Below are 16,456 nucleotides of genomic sequence, written 5' to 3'. Positions count from 1 at the left end.
GATTAATTTGGCTCTACTACAGAAAACAACTCAAGGGCACCTTAGCACAAAGTGCAAATACTATTTCCATCCAGATCTACTGATGTGTGCGTGTTTCCAAGTTGAGGACATTGGGCCTCATTCACCAACCAAGTTAAGATTTTCTTAGGAAGCATTTCTTCTTAAACTTCACTTACACTGTTTCAAAGAAGATTCTGGCATTCACCAATGTTCTCACATGTGGGAACGAGAACAGAATCTACGAACACGGATGAGTAGTCTTAAGTACAGTAGGCTACGGACTATTCGTGCGAAATATATGTTCATTTAAAATGATTTGTGATTGCGTTTACTTCAAATCTACAGTTGTATAACATAGGATTGCAATACTATAATATTTGTAGAATTTCTTAGAATAATGGTTTTCATTATTTTACAAAGTGAGAGTGCTGTCTGTCCAATAATATCGCTGACGCACCGGGTCCAACTGTGTGCCCTTCTCCGTTAACTGAACCAGTAGGCTAATATAATCCCATGCATTTTACTGACACTGCTAAATATGACAGGTGGAGTCCGGTCTTTAGATGTTTGTTTGGGCATGCAGCGTTGACAGCTGTGTAGGCTATTTAATAATTACATTTTTGTAGACTGTAGGCTATTGTATTCTATCATGTTGACATATTGCACTGTTCTGCCTCACTATGTTTATGCACCAAGGCAAATTCCTCGTAGTAGGAGGCCTACTTGGCTGAATTAAAATCAGATTTTGATTGCCCACGCTGGATTTGACATGCAGTCCTCTGACTTGCCAATGCACCTGACACAACCCCACCTAAACCATTATGCTATCGAAAAGCTGGCGAGTTGAGGGAGCAAATTACCGGTATTCATTCAGAAAAGTGACATCTGCGCACGACCCTGTAGTTGCATATCCTTATATGGGGCTGGCGGGGAGTGTACCTATGCTAATTCAGGGGAGCGGCCACAAGCTTTGAATTTGAGAAACCATGAGATTCACCACTAAGAGAAGGCAGGTGCGAACTCATCCATCGGTTCACGAACACGTCATGAATCAGACGGGAGCTTTCTTTAGAAACGTTCTTAGGAAGAAATTTAAGAACCGAACTTAGGTGTGTGTGTGTGTGTTTATGTGTGTGTGCATGCATGCGTGCGTCCACCAGCCATGTAGCTCCAGGAGTGGGGGGGTGTTAGTTGAATCAATCACACTGCTGGTTGTGGAGCCGGTCGGTTGGGCCACTGATTGGCAGCGAGTCACAGGCACATTCAGACTGCTAACATGGGACTCTGACACAAGGCCTCACCTGCACCAGGAAGATGACGAGGAAGTAGAAATTGGCTATTCTTCGGAACTGCTCAAACAGATTCTTGGGGACGAAGTTCCATATGGTGTACTGGGAAAAGATTGGACGGCGAAGAGAACAGAATGAGAGGTTTTCCTGTCAGAGTAAAAAATCACTCTTCATAAAAGACACTTCAGGAGGAGCTCAGAGGGGGGGTTTCATGGACACAGAGCAGGACTAGGGTTACCACCTCCGACTGACTGTGCATCTCAGAAAATTTGAATATTGTGGAAAGTTCATTATTTTCCGTAATTTAATTCAAAAAGTGAAACTTTCATATATTATATATTCATTACACATGTAGTGAAATATTTCAAGGCGGATTGCCTCCATGCCACGCTCCACGTTGATGCAGTAATTTGTGCAAAAGGAGCCCCCACCAAGTATTGAGTGTATAAATGAACATACTGAACATACTGACTAAAATCATAAAGATTAAAACAAAAAAGTCTTGAAATATTTCACTTTGTGTAATGGATCTAGAATACATGAAAGTTTCACTGTTTGAATTAAATTACGGAAAATAATGGACTTTTTCACAATATTCAAATTTTCTGAGATGCACCTGTAGACTAAGTCAGTGTCCAGGAAAACAGCCCCCTGCTGTGAGTCCAGTCAAAGTGCTGGCCGTCTGTAGGCCCCCACCCATCTCTCCTCTCCCTCTCTCTCTCTCCCAGCTCTCTCTCTCTCCCAGTTCTCTCTCTCTCAGCTCTCTCTCTCTCCCAGCTCTCTCTCTCTCCCAGCTCTCTCTCTCCCAGCTCTCTCTCTCTCTCACAGCTCTCTCTCTCTCTCACAGCTCTCTCTCACTCCCAGCCCACACCCACCTTGGAAGATATGATGCGGTTGTCGGCGAACCTCTGGGGGGTGTAGTGGCCGTTCTGGGGGAAGCGGTTGGCGATGTACACCGTCCTGGTCTCACTCTGGTGGGGTGGGTCGAAGCCCTTGGGGGGGGGGGAGGAGAGAGAGAGATAAAGGTAGAGAGGGAGATTAGATCACTACAATCAGCATTGATAGCTTCAACCTGGCAACACACTGAATACCACAAGGTCCTTTCGCCCTCATCCTTATCCCTTATCACATGGATGTCATATACATGTGGACAGGCTGGAGGCTTGGAGAACTACGGTCATGGCTCCACCTTGCCCCCTGGTAGGCTACATCCTGCTGATCCAGCCCCAGGAGTCCAGGTGGGCTTTCAAGGGGAGGTTGATGAACGGCTTGGGGAATGACAACAATAGGAGGTTGAGTGTGTTACATCATTGCTCTCTGGGGTTGAGGAAACCTGAGTCTTTTGACTCCTGATGCTTGCAGCTAGCACTGGGGAGACAATGAGTAGGCCACGACACGTCACTGACTGGGCCCATACACACGCACGCATGCAGGCGCACACACACATGACACGCACACACGAGTTCAATTACAGTCTCCTTGCCTGCCTGAAGCAGCCGCACTCCTCAGTTAGGCTTTTGTGTGCACCACACATATACACACACACATTCAAATTCTCTCTCGCAAACACGCGCAAACACACACACACGCACACACACACACAAACAGTCAGCATTTATTTAGGTTACCAATCTCATGATCTGGGTGTGTGTGAGCGCCGTAGCACCATGGAGACTGCAGGCTTTGTGTTCCTGGCACTGTCCCTCACTGCCAGTAGGCCTCCAGCTCATGGACTGTCTCTCAGCCTTCACTGTCACAGAGACCCACAAGACTGAGCAAGGAGCTCCTCCTTGGAAGCCTCTACTATAAAAAACATAATTTGTGATCTGGGCTGGCTAGCCTACACCGCAGTCCACTGGCCATCAGGAGCCTGTCGTCCGTGTTCAGAAACAATGACTGACCTATGGGAGGAGAGTCCGATCAATACATACAGCCAGCATGTCTGACTCACAGGTTCACTGCTAGGCAGGCTATGTCGAAAGAGCTTGAAATTCGAGTAGTGCAACCAGGTTTTTAGGGCCCTGTGATTTTGGAGATACACAGACAGAATCGCAGTATTTATGAGTAGAATTTTCCATAATTTGGTATGTCCAAGTCCATGTCCAAGAGGCTGTCTGAGATGGCCAAACCCTCAAAACAACAAAAACAAAAACGACCCCAACGACCCCTGAATTCAGAGAAGAGAAATACTCAAAGGACTATCAGGCTATTGTTTCGCAAATTCTGTCAACATACTATTGATTGGACCTATACAAATATGTGTGATGATCACTTAAAGTCTAAAGCCCATGAAAAACAAGGAAATCACTGTTAGTCAGAGCCTGCCTCTTCAAGTGACCATTAGCCTCCTGGTGCAAGCGCAGCAGCAGATTCAAGACGAAAATAAAAACTTTTATTTTTATTTTTTTTAATGAATTTTGGAGACAATTCCTTAGAGAGGGGCAAGTATGGCTGTCTGGCGTCATAGTATGGATGACTACTACACAGCCCTTAGATAACCGTAAGAATGGCTGTCCAGTCATAGTATGGATGACTACTAAACTACACAGCCCTCAAGCGTAAGTATGGCTGTCTAGTAGGGTCATAGTATGGATGATTACTAAACAGCACAGCCATTAGATAAGTGTAGGTCTGGCTGTCTAGCATCATAGTAGGGATAACTACTAAACAACACACCTCAGGGCCCTCAGTCAACAAGACAAAACAGTTTTAATAACACTGTCAGCTACTGACTGAACTACAAAAGACTACAACTACCACAGTGCAACTGGGGGAAGCACTGCGCTTAGCTATACTGAGAGTTGAGAATAAATGAGCAGCTGAAGAAAAAGTCACCCCACCGACCTGCAGACCAGAGCCATGCCCAGGGCTCTAAGGTACGACCATTTTACTTGCATTTGCGACTAAAAATAGTTTTGTGCAATCAGAAAAAATAATTTAGGAGCACACTGTGCGAGTACTGTTTTCAACTATTTCACTCGCATTTGCACCTAAAATAAATCCATGCAAATTGGATCAAACTAGAGTTAAAGTTTCGCGCATCCGTATACAAAACTACAAGTCCCACAACTTTTTTTTTTTTTTAAACAACTGTGCAGACGCTGAATGCCCCTGCCAGTAACGTTAAAGGAGAAGGCTCTTTTTCGACAACCTGGACCTTAATTACAGCATATTATATGACGTTTGACTCACCGAGATAACTTTGGTGTAATTCGGAGGACTGTAGAAGAAATTTAAAATCCAGCGCGCGCCAAGTATATCCATGTAATGGCGGCGGACGGGGCACCGAGAATGCAGCTTCTAAAAAAAATGTTTTCTGCTGCGAAACGGTTGTTTTCATCAATCTATTTTTATGAATCGCTAGTTGTGCTTCCATAGTGCGAGGGCTTGTTGTGGTTTTCACATGCCTCTGTAATATGCTTTAATAGGATATGGGGTCATATCTCAGCAAATTGTTAATGTATCAAAGCCACATTTGACACACTGATCGGGGACAGTCCCATGAGCACGGTCTGCAAGTGTCATCGCGACAGCTCAAGCCCTCTAGCGCCACCACCCTGTCAAAGTTGGAAGTGAGTTTAGGCACACAACCTTTGACCTGTGTGACCGATTTTAAAAAATGAGGTACCCTTTGAAGCCCTGGCTCATGCCGAGTTCATCGCACCCCATGATGTCATTTTCTGCCAATTGGATTTCCCGCCATTTAGTATTTTGTGTAAATGTATCTACATGAAACTGGCTGTACACATTCTCTAGACCAATGTCCACAAAAGTCTTACAGGGATTTTCGATTGTCGAAGGTGTTTGCTCAATACAGCCAATCGAATTTGTCGTCCAAGCCGCCAAACAGGAAGTGTGGTCATATCTCAGTAATGTTTTGATGTATCATAACCACATTAGGCACACTTATCGGGGACAGTCCTGTGACCCCTGTCACCAAGTCTATGTGGACACCTCCAACTCTCTAGCGCCACCAATCTGTCAAAGTTGGAAGTGCGTTTATTCTGAACCGTATGCCTGATTTTCAAAACTGCGGTAGGGATTCAAATGCGGCTATGGTGTTTCGCTTGTTGTCTTTGATGCGCTGGTCGTGCGTCCTGCTTGGCCCCCACATTGCTGCTTGCAGCTATATTTGTTGTTGTTGTAATTACATCATAGAGGTATCCACTGACTGTCTACATTTTGTTGCCTTCAAACTACCAAAATGCAAATGAGTATTACAACGTACACTGATATAGAACAGTTAATTAGTTACTCAGCTTTAGCATCACAGAGTGCTGCTGGGAGTAGATCCCTATATCTAAGCTTTGTTCCTCAATTAACTACTTGGATGGTCCGTTTTGTCTTCTCATGACCTCAGACCTCCTAGTGGGCCCAGTAATGATGACCGAGCAGCTGTCAGTCTGGGCCTGGGTGAGTTTTGATCTGTATCTCTCCATGTGGGCCTACATGCTGCTACGAACGCAGGTCTGTCCAGGTCTGATCTCTGACTGAAGCTCTCCCTTCCCTCTGTCCGTATGCGTGGAGAAGGGGTGGAGGAGAGGATGGAGGGAGGAGAGCAGGATGGAGGGAGAAAAGGAGGAGAGGATGGAGGGAGGAGTGAGTGAGTAGCACGTCGTCATTAGGGCGCTAATGAAGTGAGATGGAGGAGCGCTGCGCTAATACAGCCCTCCTCTTTTCTCTCCTCCCTCTCTCCTCCACGTCCGTCCCTCCCGCTCTCTCTTTCCCTCCCTCCATCCCCACTTCTCCACCGCTCTTCACTTCCCTATTTTCTAAAACTACTTTCTCCCTGTATCCCTTTCCTCACCCCTTCCTCTCTCCCTTTACGTGTGCACTGACTTCTCCCTCCATTCCTCCAATCTATTCCACAACTCTCTCTCTCTCCCTCCCTTCCTGGCACTGCCCATCTGCAGCCCTAATAATGAGCTGACCTCCCTGGCACAGTGGAGACTCCTCCGTTGCGATCCCTCTTAGGCCGTCGTACCAGCGTGAACCTATTAACTCCACAGTGACCCGTGGTCTCACTCTCATTACTGCTGTGATAAAGCCAGCAGGCCGGGTAAGAGGCAGCCCAGCTGCAAGCTCCTCAAGTAAGTCTGCAAGCCTCACACACAGATCAATCACACAGGCCGAATGAATCACACAGGCCGAATAATATCAATCTCATCTATATTCTACAGAAGTGCTGGTGTTTCTTTGCGGCTTGTGATGATGACATCGCCCAGGCGAATAATGAAGTGACAGATCAGCCTGTCCTCTCCTCCCTTCCTCATCAAACCACTCATTGGGGCAAGCAGGGTCAATTTCGTCATTTGGCACATCTCTAAACTTCTCAAATTCTCTAATGGGCCAGTATTATTGAAGAAGAACTGAAGACTAAGCATTTGGCATCAGGCCATCTACTGCAGATAGCAGACGTGAGTGAGCTGTCTGCATCCCAAACAAAATCACAAACCCTAACACAAACAGTGAATTGTTGTTGAATAACTAGCCAGTGTACTAGCTTGTGACATGAGAACTGTGACATGTTATTTTAGGAGGTTTAGCATTAAGTCATACACATGACTGGGCTGACAACTCAAATCAACACCTAGCTTGCCAAACATAACACTTCCCTTTGCAAATAGATATAGAAGCATGTCAACATACAGGCTAAAACACAAAGCTACTCTGAACTCTGAAGCAGACTATGCTTGAATCAAAATTACCCTTTTTAAATAAAAAATTATCATTCATACCAAGATGCCTTAATTATCAAAACAGTAGACTGTTGACCATTTCCTAACAATCATTGTGCAATGCAAACATCATGTTGCTTATTCTACATAGGCCTCCATTAGCCTGCATAAGGACATAGTGGTGCGAGTTGCTGCTTCTGTTGTGTCTGCAGGGTACACTTCAGGGAGTCGTGTATTTCTTTGGTCACCACACAAATAAGACATAATTTAGCATGGCTGAACCCAGCCAGAGTAGAGAGAGGGCATCACAGGTCCTTCCTGTTCGTGTTTGATACCTAAAGTTATCTGCATTTCATACAATGAAATACATGGCAATGCTGTACAATGAATGGAATACCTGTCTGGCTTGTCTTCACAAGCAAACGCTACAGCTGTCAAAAGGTAAAAGTCCAGATGAATTAGTTACCCTAGCCTAGCTAACATTAACAAAGCTAGTTGTAGCCAGTCTATTGTATGGCCGATGTTGCCTTGGTTGCAAGCAAATCCAAAGGCATCTCAACTTTGACTAGACTTTAAGGAGAGGTATCTAGCCTAGCTATTAGCTAGCTAGTTATGACTTTCCTTTCAATTCGCCTAACGTTATGTTATTAAAGGTAACGTTAACCAGCAATGCGCTGTTTACCCTTTTCCCCACAATTCAACAAATTAACCCGACTGGTTAGATACTCGTAGGCTAAGCTAGCTAGTCTAGCAATGTTGACCATAAACCTCCCTCGGTCCTTGATGTTTACAGTGGCAGCAAGAAGTTTGAGGCCAGCTCCATGAGCTAGGCTAACGTTAGACTAGCTAGCACTAGCTAAATTTAGCTGTTTCTCGTTAACGTTAGTTCTAGGCCATTTAACCCTCAAAAGCTATGGAAAATTTATTTCATGCTAGCTAACTCACTATCGTGTTACAAAGGGACTGTAGCTAGATATATAGCGAACGTTAGCTAGCTAACTAATTAGCACTAGATCTAGTTAGCAAATAAGCAAACAATCCTACCAGCTGTTGTCGTATCCACCGTAGCATCCTAGCTAGCTAGGTAGCAGTAATTTCCTTGGAAGTGGCCAGCAAAGTCGCTAGCTAGCGCTAGCTTATCCGGTAAAGCCTTCCCAAAGCATAAATATTTCCTTCTACAGGGAGGTCTTCGTACGTGCGTTACACAAGTCATCCAGTCTGTGTGACGGTGATATCAAAGATAGTTCTCATTCCGCTGGTGATACAGCCAGGCACCTAGCCACGAAGTCCGTCTCGTCTCCACTTACTTGGTTGCTACTGTACCTCCCCTAGCTGATGGTTTACTACGTAGACAGGTACACACCTCCCTGGCACACAGCAGTGAACCAACCGGTGGTAGCGTTCTCATACAGAATTTCAAAATAAATGTCACGCAAACAAATGTGCTTTTTGTGATTTGACTGTGAAAACATGTAAAAATAATACTTTCTGTAGCTCTGCAAGTGGATCACCGACTTTCTCTCTGACAGGAAGCAGCATGTGAAGCTTGGGAAACATGTTTCTGACTCTAGGACCATCAGCACCGGTTTCCCACAAGGCTGCGTCCTTTCCCCTCTACTCTTCTCCCTGTAGTAGGGAGAGGTACAGATTGCGCTCTACCCTTACACCCTCTGCTAAATTAACCCTTGTCCAAATGACAATACTACCCATGCTAGACTATGGTGACGTCATTTACAGGTCAGCATGCAAGGGCACACTTGCAAGGGTTTGCCACAAATGCCCCTTTCAAAACACACCACTGCACACTTTACTCCTCTGTCAACTGGCCATCCTTGCACACCCGTCGTAATACCCACTGGCTCATGCTCATTTATAAAACCCTCCTTGGTCTGTCCCCTCCCTACCTATGTCACTTGCTACAAATCTCATCAGCTGCCTACAACACCCGGTTGGCTCACCACGTTCTCCTGAAAGCCCCCAAAACAAACACTGTAATAAGTAAATCATCATTCAGGGCTGCTGCAGCCAATGACTGGAACAATTTACAAAAAACACTTAAACTGGACACTTTAATTTCCAAATCAGCCTTTAAGGTCTCCGTCACGGACATCCTCATGGACACATGTAACTGTTTCTCGTCTCACTAATTTCTCACTGCTAGCTGTTACTGTCTTGCCTGTGTCTATATTTCTCGTGTGTCAGTCTCTGTTTTGGTTGTGGTTGCTGTTGTTGTAAATAATCATTGTATCTTGTGCGTTTCACATGTTTTAATCCCTTTGACCCCCTCATGCTGCTGCTGCACTGCTTGTTTTACCTGCCTGTCATAATGCTTGTGTTTTACTACTCCTGTTCTGTGTTGTGCCTGATGTGTGATGTATGTAACCTGCCTGTGTTATGCTTGATATGTGTGCTGCAAGTAGTGCATGTGTTTTTATGTTTGGATGTCTGCTGTTGCCTTTCTATGCTGTCTGTCTGTACTGTTGTGGTTGTATGCCGTTGTCCTTAATTTGATTATTTTCACAGCCCCCTTTCCCCCCCTCCCTCAAGAAGCTTGTGCTTTTTGCCAGGCCATCACTGTAAATAAGAATTTGTTCTTAATGATTTTGCCTGGTTAAATAAAGGTTAAATAAAAAATAAAAATAGTACAAACAGCTGCACCTCCTGCCATCAATCAGTCAAGCTCCTGAAGTTTGTGGACGACACCCCTCATTGGGCTCATCTCTGATGGGGATGAAGTCCACCCGCCTACAGGTGGGAGACTGACCCTCTATTGTCCTGGTGTGGCCAAAACAACCTGGAGCTCAACGCTCTAAAGACAATGGAGATGGTAGACTTCAGAAAGAACCCAGCCACCCTTCCATCAGCCTGGGTGGCTCCCTAGTCGACTCAGTGGAGTCCTTTCACTTCCTGGGAACCATCATCTCCCAGGATTTCAAGTGGGAGCTCAACATCAGTTCAACCTGCCAAAGGCCAGGATGATACTACACTGCCATCATCAAGTCCATCCTCCCTTCTTCCATCACCATCTACGCTGCTACCTCTGCCAAGGACAAGTCCCCACTACAGCGTGTCATCCACTCTGCTGAGAAGCTGATTGGCTGCAACCTTCCATCCTTCCAGGAACTGCACACCTGAAAAAGGCAAGAAAAATTGTGGACAACCGTTCCCGTCCTGGATAATAAATCTCTTTGAACCACTCCCCTCCAGCAGTAGGCTGCGGTCCATCAGAACCAAAACCTAAAGGCACAAAAACTGTCTTCCTGACTGCAATTGCCAAGGCACGAAATCCCCCAGTGACACTGTCCAGCTTGTACATTTTGTAAAGGGGGGGGGGGTTGTTTAAGAGTAGGAAGGAAATGGGACAGGATAGACTAAGCGCAAAAGAGGAGACTTTTCTTGTGTGACCTGATACACCAAGAGAGGCCTGTAGCCTATTATTTATTCATATCCATATATAGCATGTACATAATCCATACAGACCTTTTTTCTACCCCAGCTTAATCTTATAGACCTTTATCTACCCCAGCTTAATCTTATAGACCGTTATCTACCCCAGATTAATTTTGTAGAAATGGTACTTATTGTGTTTTTTGTAAATTTTGTAATTTGTAAATTTGTAATTTGTAAATTTGTAATTGAGTATTGGATTTTATCTGTATCAAGCATAATCTTGGAGCTGACAGCATTTCACGGTCAGTAGGCCTACACCGTACATTGCATGTGACAAATAAAATGCATCTTGAGTTAGAGTGAGAGGTAGGGGAGAGAGATATACAGTACAGACAGGCAGGCGGACAGACAGAAAGACAGACAGAGTGGGCTAGTGAGTGAGTGGTAAACCGTAAGATGAATGGGGGTCAGAAGAAGAGACGGACCAGTGATTTTATCACCATATCATGTAAATAAAATATTATAAATCAGATTATTGCTATATTAAAGTAGATTGAATAAGACAGTCATAGAGGTGTGTGGGGGGGGGGGATATAACCTAAAGAGTGTGTCAGGGGAAGTAAAGGAATGCTGAAAGGATGGTGTTGAAAGCTAAAGGGACAATGCTATTGGCATTGATTTCATTTACTTTAAGCCCATTGTAACATATAATATAGGCATGGTGTGAATTTCACCAAAGCATTATTTTCCTTTAACTCTTTTCTTTTGGTTTTGTATCCCCTGCCTGTGTGTTAGGGCAGTGTAACAGATAATATAGGCATGGTGTGAATTTCACCAAAACATTATTTTCCTTTAACTCTTTTCTTTTGGTTTTGTATCCCCTGCCTGTGTGTTAGGGCTTTCTGTATGTGTGTGCGTGCGCGTATAGGTGTACAGTTAATAAGTTAGTAAGCGCATGCGGGCGACGTTTGGGAAAGCTAGATCCCAACTGGTCGGTTACTGCAAGTAAATCTCCACTTTATGAATGTCCATAAAAGTTGTAGTTTGTGATGTTAGCGCAATCTAGTATCTTGATCTGTATGGTATCCTATCCATTGTGTAAATCCGGTAATCTAAGTAATTCATGAGAAAATAAAATGGGCTAGGTCACCACTAGCTCGAAGTAAAGTCCACCGAAACAAACGTCTTTTCTGTTCTATTCTTTCAGGGGATCGAGCCACACACACAATTAATTATTTATTTTGTGTCCTTTGTATTGTAACACCAAGTAGGCCTATAGAGCCGTTTATTTATTCTATAGTCTTTGAAAATGAAATGAAATAGCTTCACAGTTCATTCACACCACTTCTACAGTATATAGGCCGAGTGGTGCGTGCCTCCTGCTCTTATTTTGAAAAGGGATCGTTGTCTAGCGCGTTCAGCGCCAAAACCGGATATGCTAATGAGGCATCTGACAACACTGTCCTGGATGCTCACAGAGGTGAGAACATTTCATCAACATCTGTAGCATTCAGCTACTGTGCCCTAAATAAAAACTAAACGACGAAACTATTCCTAGTCTATGTGTACCTCCCCACATATATACAGTCCATTTATCACATATCAGGAACAAACTTCTAAAAAACTGCAGGTCTGCTGCAACTCTCAGTTCTTTTAGCCTACGTCTGGGGCTTAATTTGTATTTTGATTGTCGCGGGAGTTGTTGATGGGGGGGGGGGGGGGGGGGCGTGGTGAGAGTTGGTTAAGATTACTACATAATACTAAATATTCATCTTAAGTATACTGATAGCTTCACATGCTGTACCAACAACAGATTCTACCGACACTGGTCGTGTGGTGGTCATAATAACGTTAAATCTATTAATTGATTATGACTAGCGCCGTCTAGCTTGTTAAAGTCCAGGTTAACCCAGTTCAAATTTGTGTTATGAGCTTCACACACCACAGGAAAACATGTCATTAACCACCCAGCCAAATCTGAGTGATTAAAAATGTCGCTAAGTATATAAAATAAGGCTTCAAAATCGGTTAAAAATCAGAAGCATTCTCTGGTCTGAGACTGTGGGGACGTGTCTGCTGAAGGCACCGAAGCCACACCCAATTGCGTGGGGAGGGGGTGTGGAGGGAAGAACCTGTCAAATAGTACCGTTCTCTGGTCTGCATATTGTCACACTGGCACGCCGTCTCTTTTGTGGCAGGAAGGCACAGCTTTGTGAAAACAGAGAGGAGTTGAAATTACACTTGTCTAATGAGTCAAACGCACAGATGCTTCCTCCTAACCTACCTCCTGACAAACAACACAGGTAAAACTGTAGCTACTCTATACCAACGCGCCAGTGTTACTGCCCTTAGATGCAAAATACAAAAACAGGCAACGAGGAATGTATGAGTCTGTCCCTATTTTCTCCCTGCCACCTCCGGACCCATTCCTATCCCTCCCAGGCGATCCTGTCGTCCCTTGGGATCAATGGAAAAAGTTGTTTAAAATGTACCTTTTAGTCACTGGCTTGAACAGCGCTGATAGCGCGAAGAAGCGTACACTACCGGAGTTTATAATCGGGACAGACTCATCCACTCTCGTTGGCAATGTTGTGTGAGAATAACGAGCACTCGGCTTCAACTTTCCCTCTCATATCTAACAGAACTGGGATGTTCAGCCAGTAGCCGCCGAGCACCGCTTCACTGGGAGAGGGTGCGTCTTTCTCCAGCTGCAGCTGGTCTACCTGGTCTACCTGGTCTACCTGGTCTACCTGGTCTACCTGGTCTACCTGGTCTACCTGGTCTACCTAACCATCCCCCTCGCTCCCGCCTCCCGGTGTCCCGCTGGAGAAATATACTGTAACCATTACCGGTGAACCCATACGCACATCAGGTGCCACAAATATGGCAGGCAGTTTCTGTATAGTTAACGCTTATAGTCATAATATATCATCCGTAACGTTATTTGGTGGGTGGTCGCCTGGTCGGTGCTGCTAGCTATGTTAACTAGACTAAGGTTATATACACACTCCCATCTGCAACAAACTACATAGCTAATGTTAGCTATAATTCCCCCTAAGATTACATATAATTCATCATAGCTGACATTACCACATAAATGTTAAGACACATATTTTGTAGATTACCGTAGCAGTGTATTTTCCTATTGCTTACGTTACCTAGTATAACGTTAATTAGCTATAAGCACACAAGGCAGCGGTGTCGGCACCAAAGGTTGATGCGACAGGAGGAGAATGGAGGCCGGGGAGGGAGATGGTTGACAGGAGGAGAATGGAGGCCGGGGAGGGAGATGGTTGACAGGAGGAGAATGGAGGCCGGGGAGAGAGATGGTTGACAGGAGGAGAATGGAGGCCGGGGAGGGAGATGGTTGACAGGAGGAGAATGGAGGCCGGGGAGGGAGATGGTTGGCTCCGCCGAATTCACCAGGACCAGTCGTGAGTCCGTGAAACCCAAAAGCCTCATATAATAATTGCAGAAGCTTTCGGGAGTGAAATGTTTGCTGCAGAGGCGGGCGCTAGCGGTGACAGACTCCTCTGTAACACCACGGCTCTTCAGAAATGCTAACCATTTGCTTCTCATTTCAGCTTTACTCGGGAGTTGAAAGAAGGAGACCTTATCATCCCATTCCTGCTGGCATCCAGGAAGGATGCATTTTCGTTTAGATTTATGCATAGGCATTGCTAACTAAGAAAAACTAGCTAATACTAGACTGCTGGTTAAAACTAGCTAATTCTAGACTCAAGATTGAGCAGGAGAACCGAAGATTCAAATCCGTTCTAGCTTTATATAGTGTTAGGGCGGGGATATGCTAAGAACACCGCTCTACGTCAACAAGTACCGTTTTAAGCCCGCCCAGAAAATCCAGAAATCAAAACTGGTCAAAAACACAAAACTGGGCTAACTTTTTACATGTTATCAGCAATGCATCACTAACACATAGAATATGTTTTCAAGCAAATCTCTGATTTTGGTTAACTGGGACTGTAAAGCAGAGGACATTTTTCAGAATTTCTCAAAATCTGACAGTATTTTGATTGTCTTCATTTTGTCCTCTCAAATTACTGAAGTTCATACAGGAAAAAATACACTACCCACAATCCTATAGTGCAACCACAATGTCTCCACCAATCAGAGACTGTTGTTGGCAACCCCGCCCCAATAGCGGACCCTAGGACTACAACTGGCTAAATTGACTGATTGAGAGGACACCTGTGCCACTGATTGTTTCATTGGTTTCCACCTGTCTTGTTAGTCTGTGTATATACAGTATAGCCTACATGTAGCTCCCCTGTTCTTTGTCCATTATTTGCTGTAGCTGTGCATTGTATCTGGTGTTGTCCTGTGTAAGTCTGTTAGCTTGTACGCTTTGTCTTTTGTTCTCCACTTGTTGAGTGTGTAGGCTACAGTACCTTGGTTTTATTGTTTAGTCTTTGGTTTTGGTTTTTGACCCTCATGGTGCCTTTATTTTAACAAACATTTTGTGGAAACCTCCATACATGCACCTGTGCCATTTACTTGCAGCCCTTGTGATTGTGATGTTTAAGCCAGTGTGAAACCATCTATGGCTTCTCACATGGCAAGTAGCTCAACAAGAGTTCAAGCCCAGGGGGATGCAGAATAAAAATGCTAATGCATACTCCATTGTGCTGTATGAATGACAAATCTAACTGGGTTTAGTTAGATAATCTAAACGGCCTTCGTTCTCAGGACATCATAACGTACTCCATCCCCCTGGTCCGCACTGAGAGAGGCAAAAGAGCATTTTCATATGCAGCCCCTTCCTCTTGGAACTCCTTACAGCTGAGTCTTAAGTTGTCAAATTTGATCTCTTTCAAAAGGTTTAAGCGACTATTGCCTGATTTAGTGAGTGTGCCAATATCATGTTCTTGCACTCCAAGATAACTCTCCCCTGTTCTCATCCCCCATGCACTTTGCACTTTTAGACTTCCATTGTTGTTATTGTTACACATAGTCCTGTATGTTTTATTTGTAATTCTGTCCTGTTGTTTGTAATTTAGTGAAACGAGTGTTGAATGATTGTGAACAGGTCACACTTGTAAATGAGTCTTCTGAACTCAATGTGTTTTTACCTGTATAAATAAAGGTTAAATAAAATAAAATAAAATAATCAAATTAACACACGAGTGGTCGATTCAAGATGGTTTCAAACAGAGACAATAGATTTATTCTGATGATACGTTTTGCGAAGCGGACTCTAACAACAGGAAGTGTTTCCGGTCAGTCAGAGCCCTGACACTCAGTCGTGCAGTCTTTTATAGGATTTGTACAATCCTATAAAAGAGATATGAGTGATGTCACAGACCAAATGGTCTTTCTAAACAGAGATTCTCTGGGAACGGATGAAAAGGCAGTTTCACAGAGGTTGTAAAATAATAAACTGAGAGAAACTCCGAAAACATCAATCAAGTAGGAAAACAGAAAGAAACAAATTGGGGGGTAACACATTGGTGATACTTGAATTTCATTAACAGCTGTGACATTATTTTTTTAAATGATATTTTTAATTTGTAGCTGTTACTGTTTCTTCATCTTGTTTGTTGTAGCTGTTACCGTTCTTGTTTCCATCTCTTCGTCTGACCAGTCTTTTGTCTGCTTACATCTCAATCAGTCCCACCAGTGTTCAATCCCATCAGTCAATCAATGAATACATTACATTACAGTCATTTAGCAGACGCTTTTATCCAAAGCGACTAACAATAATTGCATTTAACGTAGGAAGAGCCAATGTACTACTACTTGCCAGAACTCACAAGTGCATCTTCTTTCTAAAACAAGTGACTAACGCCCAGGCCACACCAACTGCGTGACTGCGTTGAACGTATCGCAACCGCCCTCTCTACTTGAACGCAGCATACGTCCACACAGACCGCCGGCGCTTTGGCGGTGGCTGGTCGTCTAGCATCGCTATCTTCAGCACGCTCTTCAGAACTGGTCTCATTGTTGAAAGATGTGAGAACCGGCTCTGTTGTGTCTATTTATATTAGTATTAACTCCCTCCACAATTCGAATATAGGCGGGAGACAACATAATAGGCTGCCGATGCAGTTTTTAGATCAGTATTTGACACATTTTTAAATA

At 44.2% G+C, this 16,456-nt stretch overlaps 1 protein-coding gene across 1 annotated transcript in view; it reads right to left on the bottom strand.

The window, feature by feature from the left end:
- The window catches only part of atp11b (ATPase phospholipid transporting 11B), a 56,889-nt gene extending 48,668 nt beyond the window's left edge, over positions 1–8,221 (bottom strand). The window contains exons 1-3 of the mRNA XM_084444282.1: positions 8,012–8,221; positions 2,165–2,281; positions 1,302–1,391 (exon numbers count right to left, since the gene is read on the bottom strand). Of these exons, the coding sequence (XP_084300408.1) occupies positions 1,302–1,391; positions 2,165–2,281; positions 8,012–8,038 (234 nt within the window). The 5' untranslated portion in view covers positions 8,039–8,221. The remainder of the gene's footprint in view (positions 1–1,301; positions 1,392–2,164; positions 2,282–8,011) is intronic.
- Between the last annotated feature and the right edge of the window lie 8,235 nt (positions 8,222–16,456).

The sequence above is a fragment of the Borostomias antarcticus genome, assembly GCF_949987555.1.
Source record: "Borostomias antarcticus genome assembly, chromosome: 10".
In the NCBI taxonomy this organism is placed as follows: Eukaryota; Metazoa; Chordata; class Actinopteri; order Stomiiformes; family Stomiidae; genus Borostomias; species Borostomias antarcticus.
The sequence above is the reverse complement of the archived record's forward strand: the minus strand, read 5'-3'. Positions and strand labels throughout refer to the sequence as shown.